At 36.0% G+C, this 26,734-nt stretch overlaps 1 protein-coding gene across 22 annotated transcripts in view; it reads right to left on the bottom strand.

Annotated features, from left to right (window-relative positions):
• The window catches only part of PMS1 (PMS1 homolog 1, mismatch repair system component), a 249,331-nt gene that overhangs the window by 171,866 nt on the left and 50,731 nt on the right, over window positions 1–26,734 (bottom strand). For 21 of the 22 annotated variants that reach the window (XR_014829384.1, XR_014829390.1, XR_014829386.1 and 18 more), the window contains one exon: window positions 15,141–15,304. Coding sequence is in view for 10 of the 22 variants with exons in the window: in XM_084999203.1 (XP_084855329.1) it covers window positions 15,141–15,304 (164 nt within the window). In the remaining 12 variants the exon portion in view is untranslated. Of the gene's footprint in view, window positions 1–14,175; window positions 14,292–15,140; window positions 15,305–26,734 lie in introns of those variants that run through there. The other variant, XM_084999205.1, reaches the window with a different exon arrangement.

The raw sequence follows: 26,734 nt of genomic DNA, 5'->3' as shown, positions 1-26,734 counted from the left end.
GAGTCAGAAAAAGGACAACAAATTAAGAGTTAGTGGAAGAAAAGAAATAAAGATTAGGGAGAAACAGAAATAAAACAAAATGGAAAAAAACAGAATAAAAAAATCAAGAATACTAAGAGTTGATCTTTTTAAAAAGAAAACAAAACTGAAAATCCCTTAGTTATACTAAGAAAAAAAAGAGATGATTCAAATAAACACAATCAGAAATAAAGCTATATTACAACAAATGCCACAGGGAAAAAAAAAGAATCATCAGAGACAACATGAACAATTATATGCCAACAAACTGGATAACCTAGAACTGCTCAATTCCTAGGAACATAAAACCTACCAAGATTAAGTTATGAAATAAGAGAAAGCCTGAATACACTTATAACTAGCATGAAGTTTTAATGAGCAATCAAAAACTTTCAACAAAGAAAAACCTAGGACCAGATAGCTTCTACTGGTGAATTCTATCAAATATGTAAAGGAGAATTAACACCAGTTCTTCTCAAACTCTTCCAAAAAACTGAATAGGAAGGAACACTTCCAAACTCATTTTATGAAGCCAGCATTACCCAAATACCAAAGCCAGACAAGAATACGAGAAAAGAAAACTACAGGCCAATATTCCTGATGAATGCAAATGCAAATATTCCCAACAAAACACCAGAAATCAAATCCAACAACATGTTACAAAGATCATATGCAATGGTCAAATGGGATTTAGCTCTAGGGTGGAAGGGTTGTTCAACATAACCATTTCAATTCATGTGATATACCAGATAAACAAAGGATAAAAATCACATGATCATTTCAACAGATGCAGAAAAAACATTTGACAAAACTGTACACCTTTCCATGATTAAAAACTTTCAAAAAACTAGGAATAGAAGGAAATTAACTCAACATAATAAAAGCCATCTAGGAAAAGCCAATCATACTCAACAGTGAAAAACTGAAAGCTTTTCCTCTAAGATCAGTAACAAGGCAAGGAAGCCCATTACTTGCCACTTCTATTCATCACAGTATTGAAATTCCTAGCCAATGCAATTCAGCAAAAGAAGTTAAAAGGGATCCAAATGAGAAAGGAAGAAGTGAAACTGTCCTTATCTGTAGAGGACAAGATCCTATATATAGAAAACCCTAGACTCCATTAAAAAAAACTGTTAGAACTAATAAATTTGATAAGTTGCAGGATACAAAATAAATACAAAAATCAGTTGTGTTTCTATAAACTAACAATGAATGATCTAAAAAGGAAATTAGGAAAAAATCTCATTTACAACAGTACCAAAAGAACAAAATACTTAGAAATAAATTTAAGGAAGTGAAAGACTATATGATGAAAACTACAAAAAACAGATGAAATAAATTAAAGATGATACAAATGGAAAGGCTACCTGTGTTCATGTATTGGAAACTTAACACTGTTAAGATTTCAGTACTACTCAAAGTGATCTACAGATTCAATACAATCTCTATTAAAAAAAAAAAAATCCCAATGGTATTCTTTACAGAATTAAAAAAAAAGATACTTTTAAAATTCATATGAACCTAAAAAGAACATGAATATCCAAATGAATTCTGAGAAAGAAGAACAAAAGTAGAGGCATCACAGGTGCTGATGTTAAAATATATAACAAAGCTACAATAATCAAAACAGTATGGTACAGGCATAAAGACAGACATAAATACCAAGACAACAGAATAGAGAGCCCAGTAAAAGATCTATGCTTACATGGTCAACTGATGCTGGATAAGTGTGCCAGCAATATACAATGGGGAAAAGATAGTCTGTTCAATAAATAGTGCTGGGAAAACTGGATATCCACATGCAAAATAATGAAACTGGACCCTTATTTTACACCACACACAACAATCAATTAAAAATAGATTAAAGATAGGAGTTCCCGTCGTGGTTCAGTGGTTAACAAATCTGACTAGGAACCATGAGGTTGCAGGTTTGCTCCCTTGCCTTGATCAGGGGGTTAAGGATCCAGCGTTACTGTTAGCTGTGGTGTAGGTGGCAGACACAGCTTGGATCCCACGCTGCTGTGGCTCTGGCATAGGCCAGCAGCTACAGCTCCAATTAGACCCCTAACCTGGGAGCCTCCATATGCTGTGGGAGCGGCCCTGGAAAAAGACAAAAAAAAAAAAAAAAAAAAAAAAAAAAGATTAAGGATCTACACAACGCCTGAAATTGTAAAACTCCTAGAAGAAACTATATGAGAAAAAGCTTTATGACATTGGTCTTGGCAATGATTTCTTAGGTATTACAACAAAAGTACAAGCAATGAAAGCAAAAACAGTCAAGTAGGACTACTCAAACTAAAAAGCTTCTGCACAGCAAAGGAAGCAATCAATGAAGTGAAAAGGCAACCTAAGGAATGGGAGAAAGTATTCACAAATCATGTATCTGATGATTAATTTCCAAAACATATAAAACACTCCTACAACTCAACAACAACAACAACAACAAAAACTAATGTACTCAACAAAAAAGTGGGCTAAGGATTTGAATACACATTTTTCAAAGAAGAAACACAAATGGTCAACAGATGATGAAAAAATGCTCACATGCCTGGGCCCAGCTAAGAAAACAAAAACAGAAACAAAAACAAAGAAAATCACAATGAGATATCAACTCACACCTGTCAGGATGGCTATCATCAAAAAAAGAAAAGACAATAAGTGCTGGTAAGGATATAAGAATGCAAAATTGTGCAGCTGTTATGGAAAACAGTATGGATGTACCTCAAAATATTAGAAATAAACTACCATATGATCCAGCAATTCCACATGGGTATTTATCCAAAATAACTGAAAGGAGGTTCTCAAAAGAGACAGCAGCACTCCCATTTCAATGCAGCACGTTGACTAAGATGTAACCAAACTTAGTTACAATTGCCAAGATATGGAGACAACCTAAATGTCCACTGATGGATGAATGGATAAAGATGTAATACACACACACACACTGAAATATTATTCAGCCTTTAAAAAGAAGGAAATTCTACAACACATAGTAACATGGTGGAATTGTGAGGACCATTATGCCAAGTGAAATAAGCTAGTCACAGAAAGACAAACACTGCATGATTCCACTTATATAAGGCATCTAAAATAGATTCATAGAATCAAAGAATGGAATGGTAGTTAACAGGGGCTGAGGGAAGGGGGATATAGGAAGTTACTAATGAATAGGCATAAAATTCCAGTTAGGCACGATAAGTTTTAGAGATCTGCTCTACATTGTACCTCTAGTCAATAATACTGTATTGTATACTTAAAAAGTTGTTAAACATGTAGATCTGTTAAGTATTCTTAACACAATAATATCTAAAAAAGAAAAAATTATACCAAACCTACAGATTCTGAACTGCCAATATTCCTGCAATCAGCTGGCTCCCTCATACTTACCTGATGGCGTTTCTTGTCACATACATCCTATTCAGGCATACATCCCAACAATTACACTATGGTTATTTTTCTATTTTGTCTTTTTATTTAAAAAAAACAAGCAACAAGTTTTAATGCTAACGAATAATATCCAGCCTAGAGTTGATTTCCTTTCTTAATTGACTAGTTAACAAAAATCTCTACTGATAAGGTTAGCAATAACTTTACTTTTTAAATTATTTATTTTTTATGATTTTTATTTTTTCTATTATAGTTGGCTTACAGTATTCTAACTTGACTTTTGAAACTTTGTTTGATTCTATTAGGTTCTTTCTGGAGTGAAAAGGAAATTTTGCCAGAGTAATTAATGAAGGTACTACATATTAAGAGAAGAAAGACAGATGCATCCATAAAGAAATAAAAGAGATGGGGTGGTACCATTTTCCTAAGTATATAAATTAATCATATCCTCAAATCTTTTCTGTTCATTTTCTACATGCACTCAGCCAGTCAGTCTCATTAATTCTTTCTTACAATAGTAATCACACTCTGCTTTCTATGCCCAATGTGTTTATTCTAATTCAGACCCATAGTTCCTGGACTTTTGTTATCGTTTCCTAACTAATGTCACTGCTTATAGACTCCTATAATTCTTCCCAGCACACAAGCACCAAACTGATGGTCAGAGGTAATACCTTGAGCAAGTCCTTTCCCTACTCTCAATTTTCTATTAAAAACAAAACAAAACAAAACAAAACACTTCAGCCTAGCATTCAAGAGCCTTTATAATATAGCCTCAAACTGTCTTTCAGGTTTTATTTTCCTCTGTTCCCTTACATACCTAAATTAACTTATTCACTGCCTAAATTACCTAAATTGACTCATTCACTGCCCTTAAATGTGCTCGGTACTATCCTACCTCACACCTCTCATGTTCATACTATTTCTCTACCTAAAATGATCCTGATCCATTTATCCACATTAGCAAATTATACCGTAATAGAATCTGCCTATGACCCACTCACCTGTGGAGGCCCAAGTGAGATAACTTTTACAGGTTGATCCTTCTCCACTGAATAAATAACACCCACCTGTTAGGTAGCTAAAGTCATCCTCCCTCTTCTGTGACTTTCTTGGAGTCCCCCAGAAGGAAAAGGAAATGCCTTAAGTATAAAAGCTGATACTTGCTTTTTCATCACCTCTCTGTTCCATTTTTAATCTGTAGTCACACCAGCTACTGTATTTTTATTTTTATTTATTTATTTATTTATTTTTTGGTCTTTTGTTGTTGTTGTTGTTGCTATTTCTTGGGCCGCTCCCGCGGCATATGGAGGTTCCCAGGCTAGGGGTTGAATCGGAGCTGTAGCCCCCGGCCTACGCCAGAGGCACAGCAACGCAGGATCCGAGCCGCGTCTGCAACCTACACCGCAGCTCACGGCAACGCCGGATCGTTAACCCACTGAGCAAGGGCAGGGACCAAACCCGCAGCCTCATGGTTCCTAGTCGGATTCGTTAACCACTGCGCCACGACGGGAACTCCAACTGTATTTTTAATACATATTTTTAATCCATAGTTATACCATCTACCCCTGTATTGTAAGTGCTTTAACACATATGTTCTCAATCCAGTATGGGCCTGCCACTAACGTACACTCCTGTCCTCCATGCTCTCTCTAAATCTTTGATCACACTCATTATTTTACCATATACTTTGTAGCATCTACATGAAATACTATTGTAGACACTAGAGACACATCAGTGAAAAAATAGTTAAAAATCCTTCTCCTCATGGAAATCAGGTGGAGAGACAATAAATTAAGATAAATACATTAAAAGATGGCGATTAAGTTTTTGTGTTTGTTCTTTTTTTTTGTCTTTTCAGGGCCACACATGCGGCATATGGAAGTTTCGAGGCTAGGGGTGGAATCAGAGCTGCAGCTGCCGGCCTACACTACAGCCACAGCAACACTGGATCTGAGCTGTGTCTGTGACCTACACCACAGCTCATGGCAATGCAGGATCCTTAACCCACTGAGCAAGGCCAGGGATGGAACCTACGTCCTCATAGATACTAGTTGAGTTTGTTACCACTGAGCCACGATGAGAACTCCATGACGGTGGTAAGTTTCAAGAAAAAAAAATAAAGCAGGAAAATGTGGGAGGGCTAGGGAAATGGTTATAATTTTAGGATGGCTAAAGAAAGCTTCATTGTGGAGTTCCCACCATGGCACAGTGGGTAATAATCCAACTACAGAAGCTCAGGTTGCTGCAGAGGTGTGGGTTCAATCCCAGCCAGGCACAGTGGGTTAAAGGATCCAGTGTTGTCACAGCTGTGGCACAGGTCACAGCTGTAGCTTAGATTCAACCCCTGGCCTGGGAACTTTCATATGGCATGGGTGCAGCCATTAAATAAAAAAAAGAAGAAAGCTTCATTGAGAAGTTTTAAGAACTAAAAGATGAGGATTGAGCCAGATATACAGAAGAATGTTCTCTGCAAGGAAACTACAAATACAAAGGTCCTCATTTGGAAGTAAGACTGGAAGTTTCAAAGAACAACGAAGCCAGTTAGCTGAAGGCAAGTGAGCAAGAGTAAATAAACAAGATCAGACATAATAGTAAGTTAGATCATCTACAACAGGGGTCAGAAAACTATGGCCCAAGGACTGAACCCAACTCTGCTTTTTAGATAAAGTTTTAATATCTATGGCTGCTTCCATGCTACAACAGCAGAGCTGAACAGCTGTGAGAGAAGACTATATTAACCAGAAACACCAAAATATTTACACTATGGCTCTTTGCAAAAAAAGGTTTATTAACATTGATGTAGAAGTCTTAGGCCATTTACAAAGGCTTTTTTGACTTAACTCTGAGATGTAAACTCACTGAAGAGGAGTTAGTTACATGCTCTAAACCACATTTTTACAGTAATACTCTAGCTGTTGGGCTGGGAACAGACTGAAGAGAGCAAGGAAGGAAGTGGGGAGATCCAATTAGAATACTATTACAGGAGTTCCTGTTGTGGTTCACCAGGTTAAGAACCTGACTAGTATCCATGAGGATGTGGGTTCTATCCCTGGCCTCACCGAGTGTGTTAAGGATCCAGTGTTGATGAAAGTTGCAGCATAGGTCACAGATGTGGCTCAGATCTGGTGTTGCAGTGGCTGTGGCGTAAGCTGGTGAGAATGGCTCTGATTCACCTCTAGCCTGGGAACTTCCATATGCTGGGGGTGCAGCCCTAAAGAGACAAAAGAAAAAAAAGGACTACAACTACAAAAATCCAGGTGAGAGATGAAGTTTGGATCACAGTGGTAGACACAGATATGGTGAAAAGCAGTTAACTTTTAGATATATTTTGAAGGCAGACCCACAGAATTTATTCTTTTATCAATTAAAGTGTTGAGAGAATCAGCAGTCATAACCCTAAGGATTTGGGTTTGCCAAAAGGAAAAAGAGAGTTATCATATGCTGATGGGGAAGAATGTGGAGAGAGCAATTGTGAGAAAGCAGATATGGAGCTTAGTTTTTGTCAGACTAAATGTGTAAAGACTATTATTAAATATCCAGAGAGAGGTTTGGGGTGGTAGTTGGATCCATGAGCTTGGAGTTCAGAGAGTTACAGAATAAAGATAAAAATTTAGGAGTCGTCAGTTTATAAATGATATCTAAAGGCATAAGATTGAATAAGTGCATCAAGAAAATGAATATACATACAAGACAGTAAATTCCAGGATTGAGCCAAGGGACACTACATGTTTAAAAGTTCGATTATGAGCTGCAATGAAATGATAACAAATGGTAGAAAAGTAGGAAAAAAAACAAAGATGTGTGTTGACCAAAAAGCCAAGTGAAAAAGTGTTTCAAGGACGGAAAGATCAACGGTGGTAAACGTTAAGTAAGGTAAGGACGAGAAGTGACAAATGGATTTAGAAATGTGAAAGTCAAGGGTAATCTTGCTAAGAGTTTTGGTGGAGTGGTAGAAAGAGAAAGTCTGGAGTGAACTGGAGAATGGGAGGAAAGCAACTGGAGGCAATGAATATAGACAACTATTTTAAAAAGTTTTGCCCAAGTGAAGGAACTGGCCCTGCCTGGAAACATGAGGAGCACGTCTATAACAACAAAAGGGAGGGTTGTATTATGAGCAATATAATGCACAATTGCAGACAGGTGGGTAGTTTGTGAAAGTTCTCTCGATTGCCTCTTTCTCACAAAAACAGGATACAAGATCAGGTAAGTGAAGACAAGGAAGAAGGAATTGACTAAGAAGAAAACAGAAGAAATAGCCCTTTGGGACTTTGCAACTCAATGTGTAGTTCATGGACCAGCAGCAACTGCACCACCTGGACATTTGTTGTAAATGTAGACTCTCGGGCCCTTCCTGTCCTACTCAATCAGAATATGTGCTTTTAACAAGATCCTCAGGTGATCTGTATGCACATTAAAGTTTGTTTAAAGCACTGATGTAAGAGGCCAGGAGAGAAAACGGATTAGAGAAGCACAGTATGACTATCAGGCAGCACTAAGATTAGTAATCATAAATTTAACCTGGTACTACATGAATTTAAGTGGTACTAGTAAGCATTGGTATGTTTTCTTCCAACAATGTTCAGCTGTACTGGTTCAGGCAACAAGACAAAGAGATGGATTTAATCAGGATTTGGTTAGTCAAACAAGTAAACAGTTAAGTAAGAACGAAGCAAGAAAACTGAGGGAGTACCCAAGGAAAAGATGCTAATTATGGACTATGTAATTCAAGCAGAGTAAGGAGAGATCTGAAGACTTCAGCAATAAGAAATAGTTAAAAGGCAGTAGGATCAATAGATCATAGGTCCAGGAGAGTCAATGGATTGTTGAAGGGAGTAAGCTTGGAGAGGCAGGAGGTGATGGTCAGAGAGTGAAATTCTTAACACTGAAGTTATGAAGGAGGTGCAGTTTTTGGCAATGACAAGGCCTATGGTATAGCCACAGGAATTAATGACTGATATAGGTTGGAAATAAAATCACTAGAGGAGAGGAGGTAAAAGATCTGAGAAGCTAGAAAAGACTATCTCTGTGGACAGAGAAATCACCAGAGTGACAGTGGTCTAGGAGTCTAGAGACATTAAATTCAAAGCTGAGTATGTTTTTAGATGGAAAGGAGAAGGGTCTGGAAATTTCAATGAGGCAAAATGAGGAAACTGTAATTAGGCCAGAATAGATGAGAGAAATTAGTCACTGTTTGAAAGGGCTGCAGGGTATACAGGGTACAGTCATATTTCAGTTAGAGCAAGAAGGTTGTCAAAGAACAGGCTAAGAACATAGGAGATTTTACTTATGGCTGACTATGAAATGGAGCATTACAGGAGATGGGGATATTTGAGACAGAGTTAAAGAAAGCAATGATTTGTATGAGAATAAGAGAGCCAGGTGATAAGGTATGATTTGAGAGACCCAGACTTATTGTGTTGATTGACACAACAGGAATAAAAACACGATGAGATTAGGGCTGATGATTTTAAAGCAGTCAGCAGCTGCAAGACTCTGAACTTTTAAGGGGAAGGCTGGAGAGGTCTTGCCAAGATTATGAGTTCTGGGAATCCCATCTGACACCTGAAATGGAGGCATAAAGGAGAGAGGGGTGGTCTTGTTCTTACAGCAAAGGCTCCTTATTGATACCTATCAATGGACATTTACAAAGGACTGGTCTTATACCCCATTGCTCTAGGCTCTCATCTGGCTCCTATCAATGAAAATCCTGGGTGAAGTCTTATTTTCTGTCCATATCAGATATCTTACCTCACATGTGGGAATTTCATTCAAAGATTCTGTTAAGTTTATCCTGCCTGTGATATTTAGTACAGATCTGAATCCCAATGATGAAGAAGATTAAAGTTTATTTCCATGAAGCTCTTAGGCCCTAGTCAAATCAGAGTTGTAACTAAGTTTTCTGAACATTTTGTGACAGATAAGACAATGTTTTATCTGTTCAGAGCATAAACTTTTGTTTATTGAAGTCAGACCTATTTCCACACACTAATACATCTTCGCATCAGCTCCACTCCAGCACAGACATTTATCAAACAACACAAAGATCCAGATCAAAACTCAGCCATTATGAAGTCTTCCCTGACTATTCTAGCCTGAAACAATCTTTTTCTCCCCTCAATTTCCATATTATTTATCAATATTATTCCACAATCAACACATTTACATTATTCTTTTCATCTGTTTAAACGTCCATACCCTTTTACATCTTACCTCCTCATTCACACCGTAAGTTCTTTCAAATTGTAGACCATCACATAACTACTCTAAAGCACCCAGTCAAAGCTCTGTACAGTCAGTCTTCTCTATCAGTGGATGTGGAACCCATCCCTCATGGATACTGAGAAGCAACTGTACCCTATAGCTGTGATGAGGCCATAGCAAAGGAGAATCACATTAAAAAACTAAGAGATGAACTTCAGTTCACCCTCTGCTACAGTCTTGGGACTCACATGAAGATAAGATAGAAAGGGACAGGAATAAAAATACTCTACTTGCTGAAAGATTTGGGGCAGGACAAAAGAGATTTTCAATTATTCTTCTAAGATGTCAAGATCTAGAAATTCTTATACTCCCTATTATTTTATGATTTGATATATGAATCATCTCATTAGAACTTCTAAGTGATGGAAATGTGAAATTCCAAGTTTGTAAGAAAGAAATGGAAGTGTTCAAGATATATGTACACATCCTTAAAAATCAGTTTTAGAGCTGAAAAGGGCTTTAGAGATCATTTGATCAATTTTTACTGGCCTAAGCTCAAAAAGCCAGATTTGTGCAGAATTCTCTAGGTATTATTAATCAGAAGAGAAATGTACTGTGTTGGAGTAGAGAAATGCATTAAGATAAATAGTAAGTATTTAAATTGGTTAGGCTAGAGAATCTGTAAAGGAATAACTACACAGTTCTATTTAACTAATTTAGTAGAAAGAAAACATATTAAGTTGATGACTTTTTTTTTTTTTTTTTTTTTTTTTTTTTTTTTTTGCCTTTTCTAGGGCTGCTCCCACGGCATATGGAGGTTCCCAGGCTAAGGGTCTAATCAGAGCAGTAGCCACTGGCCTACACCAGAGCCACAGCAACGTGGGATTCGAGCCGCATCTGCAACCTACACCACAGAAATGAACCCAGCTAGGATCTATGAGGATGTAGGTTCGATCCCTAGCCTTGCTCACAGCAATGCCGGATCCTTAACCCACTGAGCAAGGCCAGGGATCAAACCAGCAACCTCATGGTTCCTGGGCCATGACGGGAATTCCAAGTTGATGACTCTTAATGCCTGTGTCCCTGTCAAGTATTTTTCTCCATTGTCTTATTCATGCAAAGCCTTTATGTTTTTTGGTTGCACTCACAGCATATGGAAGTTCCCAGACCAAGAATCAAACCTGTGCCATAGCTGTAACAAGAGCCGCAGCAGTGACAATGCCAGAACTCCTGCAAAGTCCTTATATATTTCCTCCCTAGTTCTAATAAAGATGTATCAGTGACTTAGCTGCCAGAAATGAAAATAGACTGAAACAGCACATATGAATATGTGAGAATATACTCTGCAAAAATCTAAGAGGACAATGGGGAATCCAAATGAAGTCTTCAAAAGAGGGTTCATTTTATAAATCAATATTACGAGGAAGTTTTGAAAGAGGAATACACAGAAAATCCTATGGAAAAAGCTGAGGAATAACTAAGTCTTGCTAAGGGATCGGGGAAGGCTTTAAAGAGTTTTTTTTTTTTTTTAATAACTTGAGCAAACATCAAAATCATCAACTAAAATATGACTTGTATGTGTTCATCTTTTCTATATAGTACTTCATATAGTACTATAGTACTTCATCTTTTCTATATATACCTTCATATGTGAAAGGTAAAAGAAGCTAGTGTAACAAAGAACATATGAGAACTATTCAAAAAATTTATCATTAATTTTCAAGTAAAAAAGAACAACAACAACAACAAAAAAAAACCCATAGGAATTCCCGCTGTGGCTCAGCAGAAATGAACCCAACTAGGATCTATGAGGATGCAGGTTCGATCCCTTGCCTTGCTCGGTGGGTTAAGGATTCGGCATTGCTGTGGCTCGGCTATAGGCTAGCAGCTGCAGCTCCATTTTGACCCCTGGCCTTAGAACTTCCATATGCCGCAGGTGCGGCCCTAAAAAAGAAAGAAAGAAAAAAACACAACTATGAATCATGATTGATAATCAGCCTCAAGCTAACCTTAAAATATATCTGAAGGAACATCCACCTTCATTAATTAAAAAAGAAATAAAAATAAACCCACCCAAACTTCCAGGGTTTGAAATGAAATTGAATTTTATAAAGAAGGGGCATGATCTTGAACCATGGTCCTGAACTGCAATTTTTCTTTGACTTATACTGCCTCCACAACACTGGCTGGGATGGAGGAGGATGGACACTTTAAAACTGGTCTAATTATAGGCAAAAGGCTTTTCTTTGATTCCTCAAAGCACAGATGACAGAAAACTGGGACATTCAAAAATGCATGAGTAAAAGGCTCATTAGAATAAGGCGAACAAAGATAATACCATGAATGTAGAGAACACAAATTATAAACTACCACTTATTTATCTTCAGCTTATAATCCAATAAACGTGTCCCTTCTTGCTCACTGTTGGTCACCTCTCACCACAAATCTTCAGCCACCACCACAAAAGAGTTCCCCTCTAGAGATCCAAAGAACTATGTCAAGAGAGGGAGCTACCACAATCACTACCAAATCTCCATGGCCAGTTTTCCAGGTTTCTGTTCCTGGTTAAGGCCCTGCCTCTTCCCAGATTGACTGAAACCAGAGATATTCAACTCTCCAAAGCTGTATCATCATTCTTCCAGACTTCAAAATAAATAAACTGATTTCAATAAGCCTCAACACTCATGTCACATGGAGATGGGATAGGCAGAAAGCCGTTCTTCTCTTTTATGAAAGGTAAGACCTTATATCAATAATATCCAATTTGGCTTTTGCAATACCATTGAGCCCCTAATTATCAAGACAATTAAATTCAAAAAAATTTTTAAAGCCACAAATGATATTTTAGACAAAGGAAAATATTCACTGAAATCAATTAAGTATGAAGTATGAAAGTATCCCTTATTTGAAATCACATATTTAACATTATGTTCTAAGCTAGTGGTATATAAAATTATACATGACCAGAGCTAATATTACTAAATGGGTTTCAAATATTATCACATTAAGAAAAAAGTCCTAATTCTGGGAAATAGCTACTTTATAAATGGAAAAATATACAGCAAGACCTTGTAGGAATTCAGTTACTAAAACTAAAGCTGAAGACTGTAGTGCTTATCTAAGGGATGACCCTAGCATTTCTCCAAATAAAATCTACTTTAAATAAAGTCACTGAATCCACTTGTAAATTATTTCCCTTTGGCTGCCTCATTATTCAATATGCTTTCAAGGAACATGGTGATGAAAGAAGAAAAATACCTCTTTCTAACATAACCATACTGGCAAGAACATCAACATTATCAGTATTCAAAGAATGTCTTGGCAGGTTAAACCTTCATAAAAAGAAGGAACACTATCTAATCCAAGATGTCAAAATAGCAATAGTACTTCTCATATTATGTGCAATATGATTGTTCCCAAAGCAGAAAAAAATTTCAAAAAAGGAAGACACCAATATTGTCAAGTTTAAATTTTAAGCTAAGACAAAAATTCCTCAGAAAAGCACATTAAAGAATGACAAATATAAGCATGTTTATGAGAGCAGAGTAGAACTCAATGTCAAAGAGATTTATGATAATGTGCCAATGCTATCTTGAGAAGTTTAACAATATATTTTAACATTTGAGGGACAACAGCACTATTAAAAAATAAAAGAGTGAAAAAATAATATATACTAAAAGAAAAAAGCTTGAAAATACAATTTAGTCCATGATTTCCTTGTGCAATAATAGCTAACATTTTATTTTACTATAAGACTTCTGATAATCTTAATGTTACTTCATGGTATAATACTCTCCAGCATACTTGCTGGGATCTGAACTGCATCTGGAATTACTGAAGGTCATCTTACCGAAAATTACTGAAGACCTGTGTTTGCTCAACATAAGCTCAGATATGAAGTCCTCTAAGAATAAAATACAGCGTATTACAAAATACTACTTTCCATTTTCAAAAGGAAATGCCTACACTGATGATCATACATAGGTTGGGAAAATAATATAAACTTATCCAAAGCTTAGAAGACACATACTTGACTTTAAATACTCATCTCCATTACATAAGGCAATAATGTTGTTCTATTCTTCCATCTTTTCTCTTACTCAAAACTCTTCTCCAGGGCTGTAATTCCTTTTCTTATAAAAATGTAGCTCCTATTTTCATGTTTTACCTTTCCGATCATTGTGTCTTCTGCCCTTGATCTTCTCTTAACTTGGATACATTTAACTTTTAATGACAAAACGTCCTTTGGATCAAGAGGTCATAGGGTTATTTATATTAGCAGGATGAGCCTCCATCCATCAACATCCTGAGGAATCCCAACATGATAGAACTGGAAGGGATCTCAAGGTATCATTTGGTTGAGCTCTATGCCAACAGGAACAGGTGGCTGACTATTCTTAATGTTTTTCTTTCTTTTTTATTTTTTTAAAATGACCAAAGATTTTGATCATAAATATTCTACCATGGCTTGACTTAAGACGGAATCTTCTTAATAATAAGTAAAAAGACATGGAGTAGAAAGAAAATTGGATGAAAAAGGGTTCTGACCTCAGTAGTATTACTTACTGTAAAATAGAGCACAATCCCTTTGATCATTCTGAGCTTCAAATTCCCCATACAAATAGAGATAAAGCTGTCTAACTCATAAGGTTATTGTAAGTGCTATGAAACCTGGAAAAGAACTATATAAATGTAACATAGTATTACAATAGGAAGACAAAAGAGGAAAGAATCTACATTCTATAGGCATGTAAAACTACAAATCCCATCTCAACAATGTATAAGCTGTGTAACACTGAGTAGAGTATTAAACCTCTCTGAGTTCAGTTCATAGGACAACTGCAAATTGATTATAATGTCTACCTCACTTGGTGCTGCTGCGGATTAAAGCAATTTAATGCATCTAGCATAGGTCTTGACATTATGGATGCTCTCAATAAATGTTAACTCCTTACTCCCCATCAGGTTTCCATACATCTGTGTGGTTCTGCTTGCCCTATATTAAATATTTCAAAGTGCACACACAGACTTTTATAGAAATGGAATAATCAGAAAATATGTAATCTTTTCTTTCTCCTAAGATTCATCTAGCAACAAGCGGAATTCCATGTCAGCCCTGCTTTGAAAACTGGAAAGAAATGAGGTAGACTTTCCTTTAAAAAACAAACAAAAACCTCTTCCAAAGAAGAAACAGTTTAGAATAGAAAGTGGAAAATGTTACTAAATGTCAGCTTTTTAAAGGAAAAGAACAAGTCTAGTCTTCATATTTAGGAAGCATTCAACCATTTCTTGGATGAAAAAGTCTCTTGGTGAAATCACCTATCTTATAAATTAAGAAATAAAAGGTTCAATCAGATTTTGTACAGAAACAAGGTAACAAAGTAAAGATGTTCTTCATAGAAGATAAAACTAAACAAATGTGAACAAATTTTGAAAGAAGACTCCTTACATATCTGGTTTAGATAAAATACACTGTCCCTTTATTATATCATAATACCAAAAAATCCTATAGAAAATACAATAATGCTTACCTTGTTGTGTATAAAAACAAGCCTTACTTCAGGTTTAAGTACACCATAGCTTATGAGGAGATCTTGGACCTTTTTAATTTCATCTTTACATTTTTTAGCAGTTGAGTAAAATTGCTTTCTGACAGGTAGATTCTTAAACAATTTTAAAGCAGTTACAGTTGTACCTGTTGGGAGATAAGAGGAAAGCATATTTACATGTGGAAGGAACTTCATAGATGTTCAAATCCACATATAATCAAATCCACATACTTTTACCACTGAAGGCCAATCCTCTTCTAACTCTGGGAACCCAAAAAAGGTTCAACTTTGTAAGCTATTCTGATCCCTTGCTAGGCTCTACTATTTGTAAGAGGACTGATCTGCTAAGTCTGATCTCTTCTATGTGACCTCAACAAGAACAACCTTATTTCTACAACATATTCAAACCACATAATGATGGTGCTTATTCTGCACTTTAAAATACATAGGTGGCATAAGGCTATACAGCATATGTGATAACCTTAATTATTCAATTAAAAAAATCCTTATCTGATGCTTAATATCACTAATTATCAGAGAAATGCAAATCAAAACTACCGTGAGGTATCACCTCACACCAGTCAGAATGCCATCACTTGAAAGTCCACAAATAACAACTGCAGGAGAGGATGTGGGGAAAAGGGAAACCCTTCTATAGTGTTGGTGTGAATGTAAATTGGTAAAGCTACTATGGAAAACAGAAGAGAGGTTCTTTGAGAAACTAAAAACGGAGTTACCATATGATCTAGCAATCCCACTCCTGGGCATGTAAAACTCTAATTTGAAAAGGTACATGTAAAGTTCTCTTGAAGATCAGCAGGTTAAGTGTATGATACTGTCACTGCTGCAGCTCAGGTCTCATCTCTGGCCCAGGAACTTCCGCATGCTGTAGACACAGCTTAAAAAAGACGCATGCACCTTAATGTTCACAGCAGCATTATGTACAACAGCTAAGACATGGAAGTAACCTAAATGTCCATCAACAGATGAATGGATAAAGAAGATGTGAAATAAAAACACACAGACACACACATACACACAACGGAATACTATTTAGCCATAAAAAAGAATGGAATAATGCCATTTGTAGCAACACGGACAGACCTAGAGATTATCATACCAGGTGAAGTAAGTCAAACAGAAAGACAAATATCGTATGGTATCACTTATATGTGGAATCTAAAATATGATACAAATAAACTTATTTACAAAACAGAAATAGACTCATAAACAGAAAACAAACTTATGGTTACCAAAGGAGAAAGGGGAATAGGGATAAATTATAAGTTTGGGGTTAGCAGATATAAACTACTATATATAAAATAGGTAAACAAAAATATTCTATGATATAAGTGCAAGAACTATAATATCTTATAATAATCATAACAAAAAAGAATATATGCATATGTATAAATAAATCACTCTGCTGTACACCAGAAACTAACACAACATTATAAATCAACTAGACTTCAATACAAAAAATTTCCAGAGTTCCCATTGTGGCTCAGCAGGTTAAGAACCCGACTAGTATTATGAGGATGTAGGTTTGAGCCATTCAGTGGGTTAAGGATCCTGCATTGCTGCAAGCTATGGCACAGGTTGCAAATGAGGCTCAGAGCTGGCATTGCTGTGGCAGAGGCCAACGACGGCAGCTCCAATCCAATCCCTAGCCTGGGAACTTCCATATGCTGCAGCTGTGGCCCTAAGAAAAAAGAAAGAAAAGAAACACAAGCATTCCACTAAAGAAACTCATCAAAGCACAAGGAATGGAACTAGGGGAAGAAAAGAGTACAGAAAATATACAAAGCAACCAGAAGACAAGTAACAAAATCATAATAAGTACATACCTATCATAATTACTTCAGAGCTAAAGACACACATAAACTGAAAGAGAGGGGATGGAAAAAGATATTTCATGCAAATAATAAGGAAAAAGATGTAATAATAACCATATCAAATAAAATACACTTTAAGACAAAATCTACAACAAAAGCAGAGAATGATATAAAATACAGGAATTAATACAAAAAGAAGGTATAGCACTTATTAATTAATATATATGCACTGAATAAAGGATTACCTAAATATATAAGGTAAATATTAACAGATATAAAAGGAGAAAATGCAATAACACAATAATGGTAGGGGACTTTTAATACCCCACTTACACCAATGGATAGATCATCTAGAAAAAAATCAACAAGGAAATAGTAGTCTTAAATAATACCTTAGACCAGCTGGATGTAATAGATACCTACAGGATATTTTATCTGAAAATAGCACAATATACATTCTTTTCAACTGCACACAGAACATTCTCCAGACAGATCACATGCTAGACCAGAAAACAAGTCTCAAAAATTTAATCTGACCACAACAGTATAAAGCTAGAAATCAATTATAGAAAGAAAAGTGGGAAAAACACAAAACATGTGGAGACTAAACACAAAACACATGCTACTAAAAACTGATGAGTCAATAAAGAAATTAAAGAAGAAATTAGAAAACGTCTTAAGACAGAAGTTCCCAGCGTGGCTCAGTGGGTTAAGAACCTGATGTAGTGTCCATGAGGATGTGGGGTGGATCCCTGGCCTCAGTCAGTGGGTTAAGGATCTGGCATTGCTGCTAGTTGCAGCATGGGTCACAGATACAGCTGGGATCTGGTGTTTCTGTGGCTAAGGCATAGGCCTGCAGGTGCAGCTCTGCTTTCACCCCCAACCTGGGAAACTTCCATATGCCACAGGTGCAGTCATTAAAAACAAAATTAAAAATAGAGAAAATACCTTAAACAAAACTAAAACACAACTTTTGAAAATCTACTGGATGCAGCAAAAGCAGTTCTAAGAGTTTATAGTGAGAGAGGCCTACCTCAAGAAATAAGAAAAATATCAAATAAACAATTTACCAACTAAAGGAACTAGAAAAAAAGAACAAGCAATGCCCAATTCAGCAGAAGGAATGAAATAATAAAAATAACAGGAGAGGAAATAAGAGTCCATAAATAAATAAATAAGATTAATGAAACCAAGAGCTGTTTTTTAAAAAAATATAAACAAAGTTTATAAGCTCATAAAGAAAAACAGGGAATCCAAATAAACAAAATAAGAAATGAAAGAAGGGAAATAACAATGTCACAAAGATGCAAAAAAATCATAAAATACTATGAACCATTTATATGCCAAAAAACTGTATGACCTAGAAGAAATGGATACATTTCAAGACTTAACCTGGAAGAAAGAGATTATCTGAACAGACTGACCACCACTAGTGAAACCGAATTTATAATCAAAAACTCTCAGTGGACAAAAAGCCCAGGACCAGAAAGCATCACAGGGGAATATTACCAAACATGTAAAGAAGTAATATCCAGGAGTTCCCGTGGTGGCGCAGTGGTTAACGAATCTGACTAGGAACCATGAGGTTGCGGGTTCGGTCCCTGCCCTTGCTCAGTGGGTTAACAATCCGGCGTTGCCGTGAGCTGTGGTGTAGGTCGCAGACGCAGCTCGGATCCTGTGTTGCTGTGGCTCTGACTTAGGCTGGGGGCTACAGCTCCGATTCAACCCCTAGCCTGGGAACCTCCATATGCCGTGGGAGCGGCCCAAAGAAATAGAAAAAAAATTAAAAAAATAAATAAATAAATAAAAGAAGTAATATCCACCCTTCTCAAACTATTTCAAAAAACTGAAGAGAACACTCCCAAATTCATTCTATAATGCCACCATTAACCAGATATGAAAGCCAAAGACGCTACCAAAAAAAAAAAAAAAAAAAAAAATTACGGGCCAATATTTCTGATGAATACAAATGCAAAAATCCTAAAAAAAAAAATCAGTAAATCAAATTCACCAATACATAAAAAGGCTCATATACCATGATGAAGTAGGCTTTATTCCAGGGATGCAAGGATGGCTCAACATCTACAAATCAATCAATGTGATCCACAACATTAACAAAAAAGATAAAAATGATCAATAGACACAGAAAAAGCATTTCACAAAATTCAACATCCATTCATAATAAAAACTCTCATCAACACAACTTAGAATAGATTTACAAGGAGATCCTGCTGAATAGCATTGAGAACTTTGTCTAGATACTCATGTTGCAACAGAACAAAGGGTGGGGAAAAAAATGCAATTGTAATGTATACATGTAAGGATAACTTGATCCCCTTGCTGTACAGTGGGGGGAAAAAAAAAAAAACTATATCAAAGCTGGTATAGAGGGAACATATCTCAACATAATAAAGACCACTGATGACATCATGCTCAACAGAGTAAGACATTTCTGAAAATTATAAACACTGATGAAGTAAACTGAAGATACAAAGAAAAGGTATCTGTGTTCATGGATGGGAAGAATTAATATTGTTAAAATGTCCATACTACCAGAAGCAATCTACAGATTGGATGAAATCTTTATTAAATTACCAAAGGCATTTTTCACAGAACCGTAACAAATAATTCTATAACTTATATGGAACCATGACAGACCTTGATGATCTGAAATCTTGAGAAAAAAGAACTAAGCTGGAAGTACCACACTCTCTGACTTTTAGACTATATTAGAAAGCTTCAGTAATCAAAACAGTATGGTACCGGCACAAAAACAGGCATATAAAGTCAAGAAAATAGAATAGAGAGTGCCAAAATAAACCAGGCAGTTATGGTCAATTAATATACAACAAAGAAGGCAAGAATACACAATGGAGAAACAAGTGTCTTCAATAAGTGGTACTTGGAAAATGTACAACTACATGTAAAAGAATAAAATTAGAACATTTTCTCATACCATATTCAAAAATAACCTCAAAATGGAATAAAGATCTAAATATAAGACTGGAAACCATAAAAAATTAGAAGAAAACATAGATATAACAATATTACATAAATGGTAGCAATATTTTTTGGAAGTGTCTCAGGGCAAAGGAAACAAAAACAAAAATAAATGGGATCTAAATAAATTTAAAAGTTTTTGCATAGCAAAGGAAACTATCAACAAAACAAAAAGAGAACCTACAGAATGGGGAGAAAATATCTGCAAATAATATGACCAATAAGGGGTTAATATCTAAGATATATAAACAGGTCATAAAACTTTAAGTGGAACATAATCTATAAAAATATTGTATTGCTACACTGTACACCTGAAATTTATACAGTAAGTCAACTATACTTTAATAAAAAAAGAAAATGAAAAAGAAAAGCCAAATAAATAAAGTTTTAAAAACTATACTACTTGGGAGTTTCCACTGTGGCTCAGCAGTTTAAAAATCTAACTAGTATCCAAGAGGATGTAGGTTCAATTCCTGGCCTCACTCAGTGATTAAAGAATCCAGCATTGCCATGAGCTGCAGGAAGGTCGCAGACATGGCTCGGATCCCGTGTTGTTGTAGCTGTGGCATCGGCCAGCAGGTGCGGCTCAGATTCAACCCCTAGACTGGGAACTTCCATGTGCCGCAGGTGCAGACCCAAAAAGGAAAAAAATTATACTGAAGTATCAGGTTAATAGTTAGCTTTCATGGGGGGCGGGGAGGGGAAAGGACTCAAGAGTTGGTACTGGATATATCCTCATGGCCATAACATAAGTCTGTGTTTTTCAAACACTGAGGAACTTTTTAAAATACCAGTCACCAGCTATTTCACTTATTAAATCAATCTCTTCACGTGATTCTAATGAATGTACAGCAGGGTTAAGAAACAAAGCATTGAAAAGTCAAATATCAATTTAGTGTAGGGTTTTTCAAACTTGGCACTATTGACATTTGTTGTGGGGGCTGTCCTATGCATGTCAAGATATGTAGCTGCATCCCTGGCCTCTTTCTACTACATGCCATCAGTATCCAATGCAGTTGTGACAATCAAAAATGCCTCCAGACACTGTTATGTGTACCCTGGGGGTAAAAACTGACCTTGGTTGAGAATCTGTGATTCAGTCTAGTGCAACCAACATTAAAAAAGTAATATTAAGGAGTTCCCATGGTGGCTCAGTGGTTAATGGAACCCAGTGAGAATCCATGAGGACTCAGGTTCAATCCCCAGCCTTGCACAGTAGGTTAAGGATCTGGTGTTGCCGTGAACTATGGTGTAGGTTTCAGAAGCAGCTCAGATCCAGTGTTGCTGTGGCTGTGGTGTGGGCTGACAGCTACAGCTCTGATTTGACCCCTAGCCTGGGAACCTCCATATGCCATGGGTGCAGCCCTAAAAAGACCAAAAAACAACAACAAAAAATTAATATTAAATTAATATTAAAACACAAATAGACTAAAAGAGAACAGAAATAGAATATATCAGATATATTAAGGATATATAATCTATTAAGAATTTTTTTTTTTTTTGTCTTTTCAGGGCCACACCCACAGAATACAGAAATTCCCAGGCTAGGAGTCAAATTGGAGCTGCAGCTGCTGACCTACACCACAGCCACAGCAACGTGGGATCTGAGCCACATCTATGATCTACAACACAGCTTGTGGCAATGCCGGATCCTTAACCCACTGAGTGAGGCCAGGGATCAAACCTACATCCTCATGATGTTAGCTCGGTTCATTACTGCTGAGCCACAATGGGAATTCCAAGAATTTTTCTTTTTTTGCTTTAATTAGATTTGTATAAACTAGGTTTCTAGGTAAAATGTATTTGTTACTGTGAATCAGAATTAAAACAACAACAACAACAACAAAAAACCAAAACACCTGAAAGTTGCTGCATAGGTCCGTCTTTGACATACTGCCCATAACAAATGGCAAAAACACAAAGAAATGGCCACCGAGAGGGAAATATAAGACTTAGAAAGCCTAGCATAAAATCAGGAGTTCCAGGAAGAGAGAAAGAAACAAATGGAGATGTAATTAAATAAACAATAGAAGAAAATTTTCTTGAGTTACAGATTTGAGTGCAGATTTTAAGAGCTTACAGCAATACAAGTGTGTGGGGCGGGGGGAGGTAAGAACACATTTCATTGGCTATCCTAAATTTTAAGGAGAAGAAAAAAATTTCCCTAAATTTCAGAAAGAACAAGCCCCTTATGCAGAAAAAAACAGCATAGAGTGTGCTATCTATATAACACTAGCTGACAGACAATCTACAAATTCTTGAGCGGTAATTAAGAAAACTACACTGAGTTGATATGTATATGGGCAAAATGAAGATAGCTTTGGGCGTGCAAAAATCTGGAAGTATATCATCCAAGTATATTTGATGCAAGTAGTGGAGGATGAACACTAACCAAATGATAATTACATCAAAACAAGATATTTCATGATAAGAAAATAAACTGAGTGCACCAAGGATCTTAAGACCTAAATGTAAACAGAAGATGGTAATTTGGCATTTCCAATATAATTGTTAATAAAGGGTCTTCAAATGTCAGAGATATAATGTAGGGGAAAGCCTAGCAACAGCCTTTAGCTCAATGTTTTAAATGATTATTAGTAATATCGGATAATAACTGGACTAAAAATGCCAGGAATAAAAAAGAATAAAACTTACAGGGCCCTATATAATCTTCACTATGGCTCTCTCTTTTCCTCCCAATGTCCTTCCTTCTGTTACTTCAACACATTTTCCGTGCAACACAGAACAGGTCACACCAGCCTTTCACTGCTTTAAAATTTCTTTTATCTACCCCCATGGATAAATCCATTTCCTCTGGTGTCTTCAATTTCAGTGCTTGGCATCTGATGGCAATCCTTTTGCACTTAACACAGCCTTTTTTCACTTGTGGCTACTTTCCCTTTTTTAAGTTTCATAAAGCATTTGTTGCTTTGGAAGAAAATGTAAAATTGTTGTTTATTCCTGCAATCAGCACAGAATTACAAATAATGCACAGAACTGCTTGCCCAAAAAGGATTTGGGGAGGCCATTAATTATAAGCCACAATCTGTTTTCAGAGATGTCAAATTGCGCATCTTATAATTAAGATATATATCTGAGACCTATACCCTCAAGTTATACAAAGACACTTATTCAAAATAATAACCTGGATGTTCTAAAGATACCTCATCACATCCAGATCTGAACTCATCTTCCTCCTTGAGTTTGATATTACATCTATCCTCCCTTTCTCACATAACACTGACATCCAACAGTTTCCAAAAACAGATACTCTAGATTTAATTGATTCTTTCCTCTACCTCTTACTACCAATATTGCTTAAGTTACCTAGGCCTATCTATTCTATTCCCCAAATATCTTAAATTTATGTCAAGCCCCTTCCTTTCCCTCAAACCTTAGTTCAAGATAACATCCCCTATAGTAAGACATAAATTATGGTAGGAGTTATAACATCTTACTGGTTAATTTTGTAAGTAGCATGATATCCATCCTCTACCTAAAAAATTTTAGTGGCTCATCACTGATTGCAATAAAGGGTACACATTCCTAGCATGAGAACAGACCCCTTATAACCTAATACGCAAGCTACCATTTCTATCCTAATACTCTGCATCTACAGCCCCCAAACATTCTCAGAGAACCTTGCTATGCCATTCTTAGTATACCAGTTTATCTACTTTATTGGCTTTTTTGCTATATTTCTTTGTATTATTTTGGAGGTTTTTTTTTTTTTTTTTAGTTCTAGAATTTTCATTTGGTTCTTTTTTAGAATTCCATTTCTCTGCTGAAATTTTCCATCTTCTTACCAATTCTGACCATCTTTTCCTCTAAACTCTTTAACAGTTGTTTTAAAAGTTCTTATCTGCTAATTCAAACATCTGTGGTTCTGCTTCTACCAGCTATTCTTCCTCTTGACTATGGACCCCATTTTCCTTTCTTTGTGTCTTTCAAAAATTTTTGCCAGACATGGCATATAAAAAGAACAGTAGACACTGAAATAGGTAATATTTCCCCCCAGTGAAGATACTTCATTTTCTCTGTCAAACAGCAGAGTGAAGAGCAGATCTCTTCAATATAATTAGGAGAGTCATCTGGGTTGGAGCTGAGTTGCCCCTTTATTTAGTTCCGGTTCACCTCTGGTTTCAAATGTGTTGAAGACAGAATCAGGTCTCTCTCTTCCTCCAGCAAGGCTTTAGGATCTAAGCACTGCAAGACTTTAAGATATCTCTCTAGAAGTCCCAATTTTCTTCATCACTGCTTACTCAGCAAAAGTCTGGATAAAGTTTGGCATCTGGAGTGAACCAGCTCCGTGTCTAAGGTTCCTATCCTCCAATCGGTCATGTCAGCACACTTGTGGCTAATAAAGTTCAGCTGGCTTCTCCTACAGTTATAAAAGATCCTTTGTTTATAAAAGGCTGACTACTTTGCTTGTCTATACCTCCAGACTCAGTTAATGCTTCCAGGGATACAAGTGGCCACAAATCTCTTGGTGTTTAAGTGTGTTTAGGAAGGGGTCATTGTTCCATTAAACTTAGTTCATTTAATTTCTTGTGACATAGTTCTCCAATGAATTTCAAAAACGACAGATTTTTAAATTATGCGTTTTCCCCCTCATTGTTACGTAGAAAACGACAGCATTCTGAAATCTTCTACATACATCATCCTTCTCTTACTGAAAGGTTATACTCTCACTGCTTCTTACTTATCATCTTCAAACTCAAATGTTATCTTTCCTGAAAAAATGTGCTCACCTTCCTCTAGGCAGGGAAGCTTCCTTTTTCTGCCATTATCTGTTTACTCACCTGTGTTCTCCACTACTCTGTGAGTTGCTTTTATTCACCCATGTTCTCCACTAGCCTGTGCAAATACAATGGCATACACTGGAGCTACAGACCGGTGATAGGAATGAAAGCAGGCAGAAATCAGTAGCGCAAAATATGTGTTTATGAAAGGAAAAGGATATATGCTGGCTTTTAAATACATGTTATGCATCAAAGACCACACACTGTACCTAATCCATACGTTCATTGATAAACTACTGCTTCAGCAGCTAAAAATATTTTCTCCAAATTGAGAGTTACCAATTAAGCCAAGAATTACATATGTCTGAAAAAAGCTTAATGATGGAAAACTCTTCTAATTCCAAATGAAATGTTTATCCTAAAAAAAAAAGTACCAAGTTATATTGGCCAGTATGGAGGAGGCCCTAGTATACTATCATATTTTACAAGAGAACTGCTCAGCTCTCTAACTTTAGTACATTCTATAAACACCAGAATTAAACAGTAATCCTATAATATGCTCCCTGTTATATTTTTACATGACCCTATGTTATGCCATTTATTAAGGCAGCTATTTATATTCCTAATGTAAAGAGGTATGGTTGCTTGAATATATCAGTTTTCTTAAATTATTTAATGAATAAAGTTCCATTCTCAAGATTAAAAAAAAATCTTTCAATACATGCACAATCACACACAGCGGGGAATTACAAAGAACATGATGCTGTACTCTAATAACAGGGTAGGGAAAGAATATACCCTGATCCAAGTACTTTAAATATACTGCTTTGATATCTGAGAAATTCCTAAGGCAAAAGTACTAGGAGGTGTTAAAAGAATTTGTCCAGGAGGGTGGATCAATTTAGGAAGCTTATTACTGATTATCTAGGGTAAAAGGAATAGAAGTGATGACAGAAAAAAGATAATAACCAAAATAAATAATTTATTAGAGTTTTTGGTAAAAGAATTTTAAAAGCTGGAAACCTATTTTTACATTTCTTCTAATTTAAAAAAATACTGTAAAACAAGTGAACAGAAGATAAGGTTAATTTAAAATGACATACTACCAAACACAAATAATTTTAAATGGTTAAATTAATCCATAAAACAAATGCCTAATCTGGAAAAACTGGAACTGGAATCTCTAGTAAACTATTCTTAAACATTTAAAAATACGTTTTAAAGGGATAATTAATTTTCCAGTGCCTGAGAAAGATTTTGTTGTAAGCTGTTTCTTGGACCTATAGTTAGACTATCTACAGATGTCATTATCTCATGAGATAATATGAGGAGTTATTACTAAGCAAGGATGTTCACACCACAGCAGAAATTAATCTACGAGAGCCCTAAATGCACAGGTATTAATTAGGATGGTTGTACCGTAGTTTTATCTTACACAGAAAATATTTAAATGGAAGTTGAATGACAGCTGGTGGTGAAATGTGAGTCTGTGATTCAATCACTCAAAAACTATCAACACTAGGGCAATATAAATGTAAAAGGATTTTGAAAGTGCTTGTGGATCTCCATGTTATCTCAACCTGGATCAATAAGGAACTAAGATCTTGAGTTTCTGTTGTTTCCTCAGACAATCAACAGTATTTGGGGGGAAAAAAGTGAGTTATTAAAATCAGGTAATGATTTTGCAACTACTGACCTTCTAAGTAGGTAATTTCCTAAGATAAAAGGAATATGCTAAAGAAAATAAAGTTCATTTACTGACTAGAAATTTATTATGCATTATCTGGTCTCACTTACTAAAAGTAGAAGGCTTAGGTCAGCAAGAAAAAAATCAATCAGCAAATGGGCAAAGATCAGAAGGATTCCATATTTAAGGATTGTTATTTCATAGTTGCCATGGAGATGAATACCAAAAAGCATGGGAAATACAAGTGATGCAGAGCCACTGGCCATCCAGATTAGACTGGCTACTACTAAGATAAAAATAAATACATTTAAG

Source organism: Sus scrofa, chromosome 15 (assembly GCF_054392235.1).
Source record: "Sus scrofa isolate SSC_HxYL_T2T_F1_AM1 chromosome 15, Sscrofa_HxYL_maternal_Yorkshire_Landrace_v2.0, whole genome shotgun sequence".
NCBI lineage: Eukaryota > Metazoa > Chordata > Mammalia > Artiodactyla > Suidae > Sus > Sus scrofa.
The sequence above is the reverse complement of the archived record's forward strand: the minus strand, read 5'-3'. Positions and strand labels throughout refer to the sequence as shown.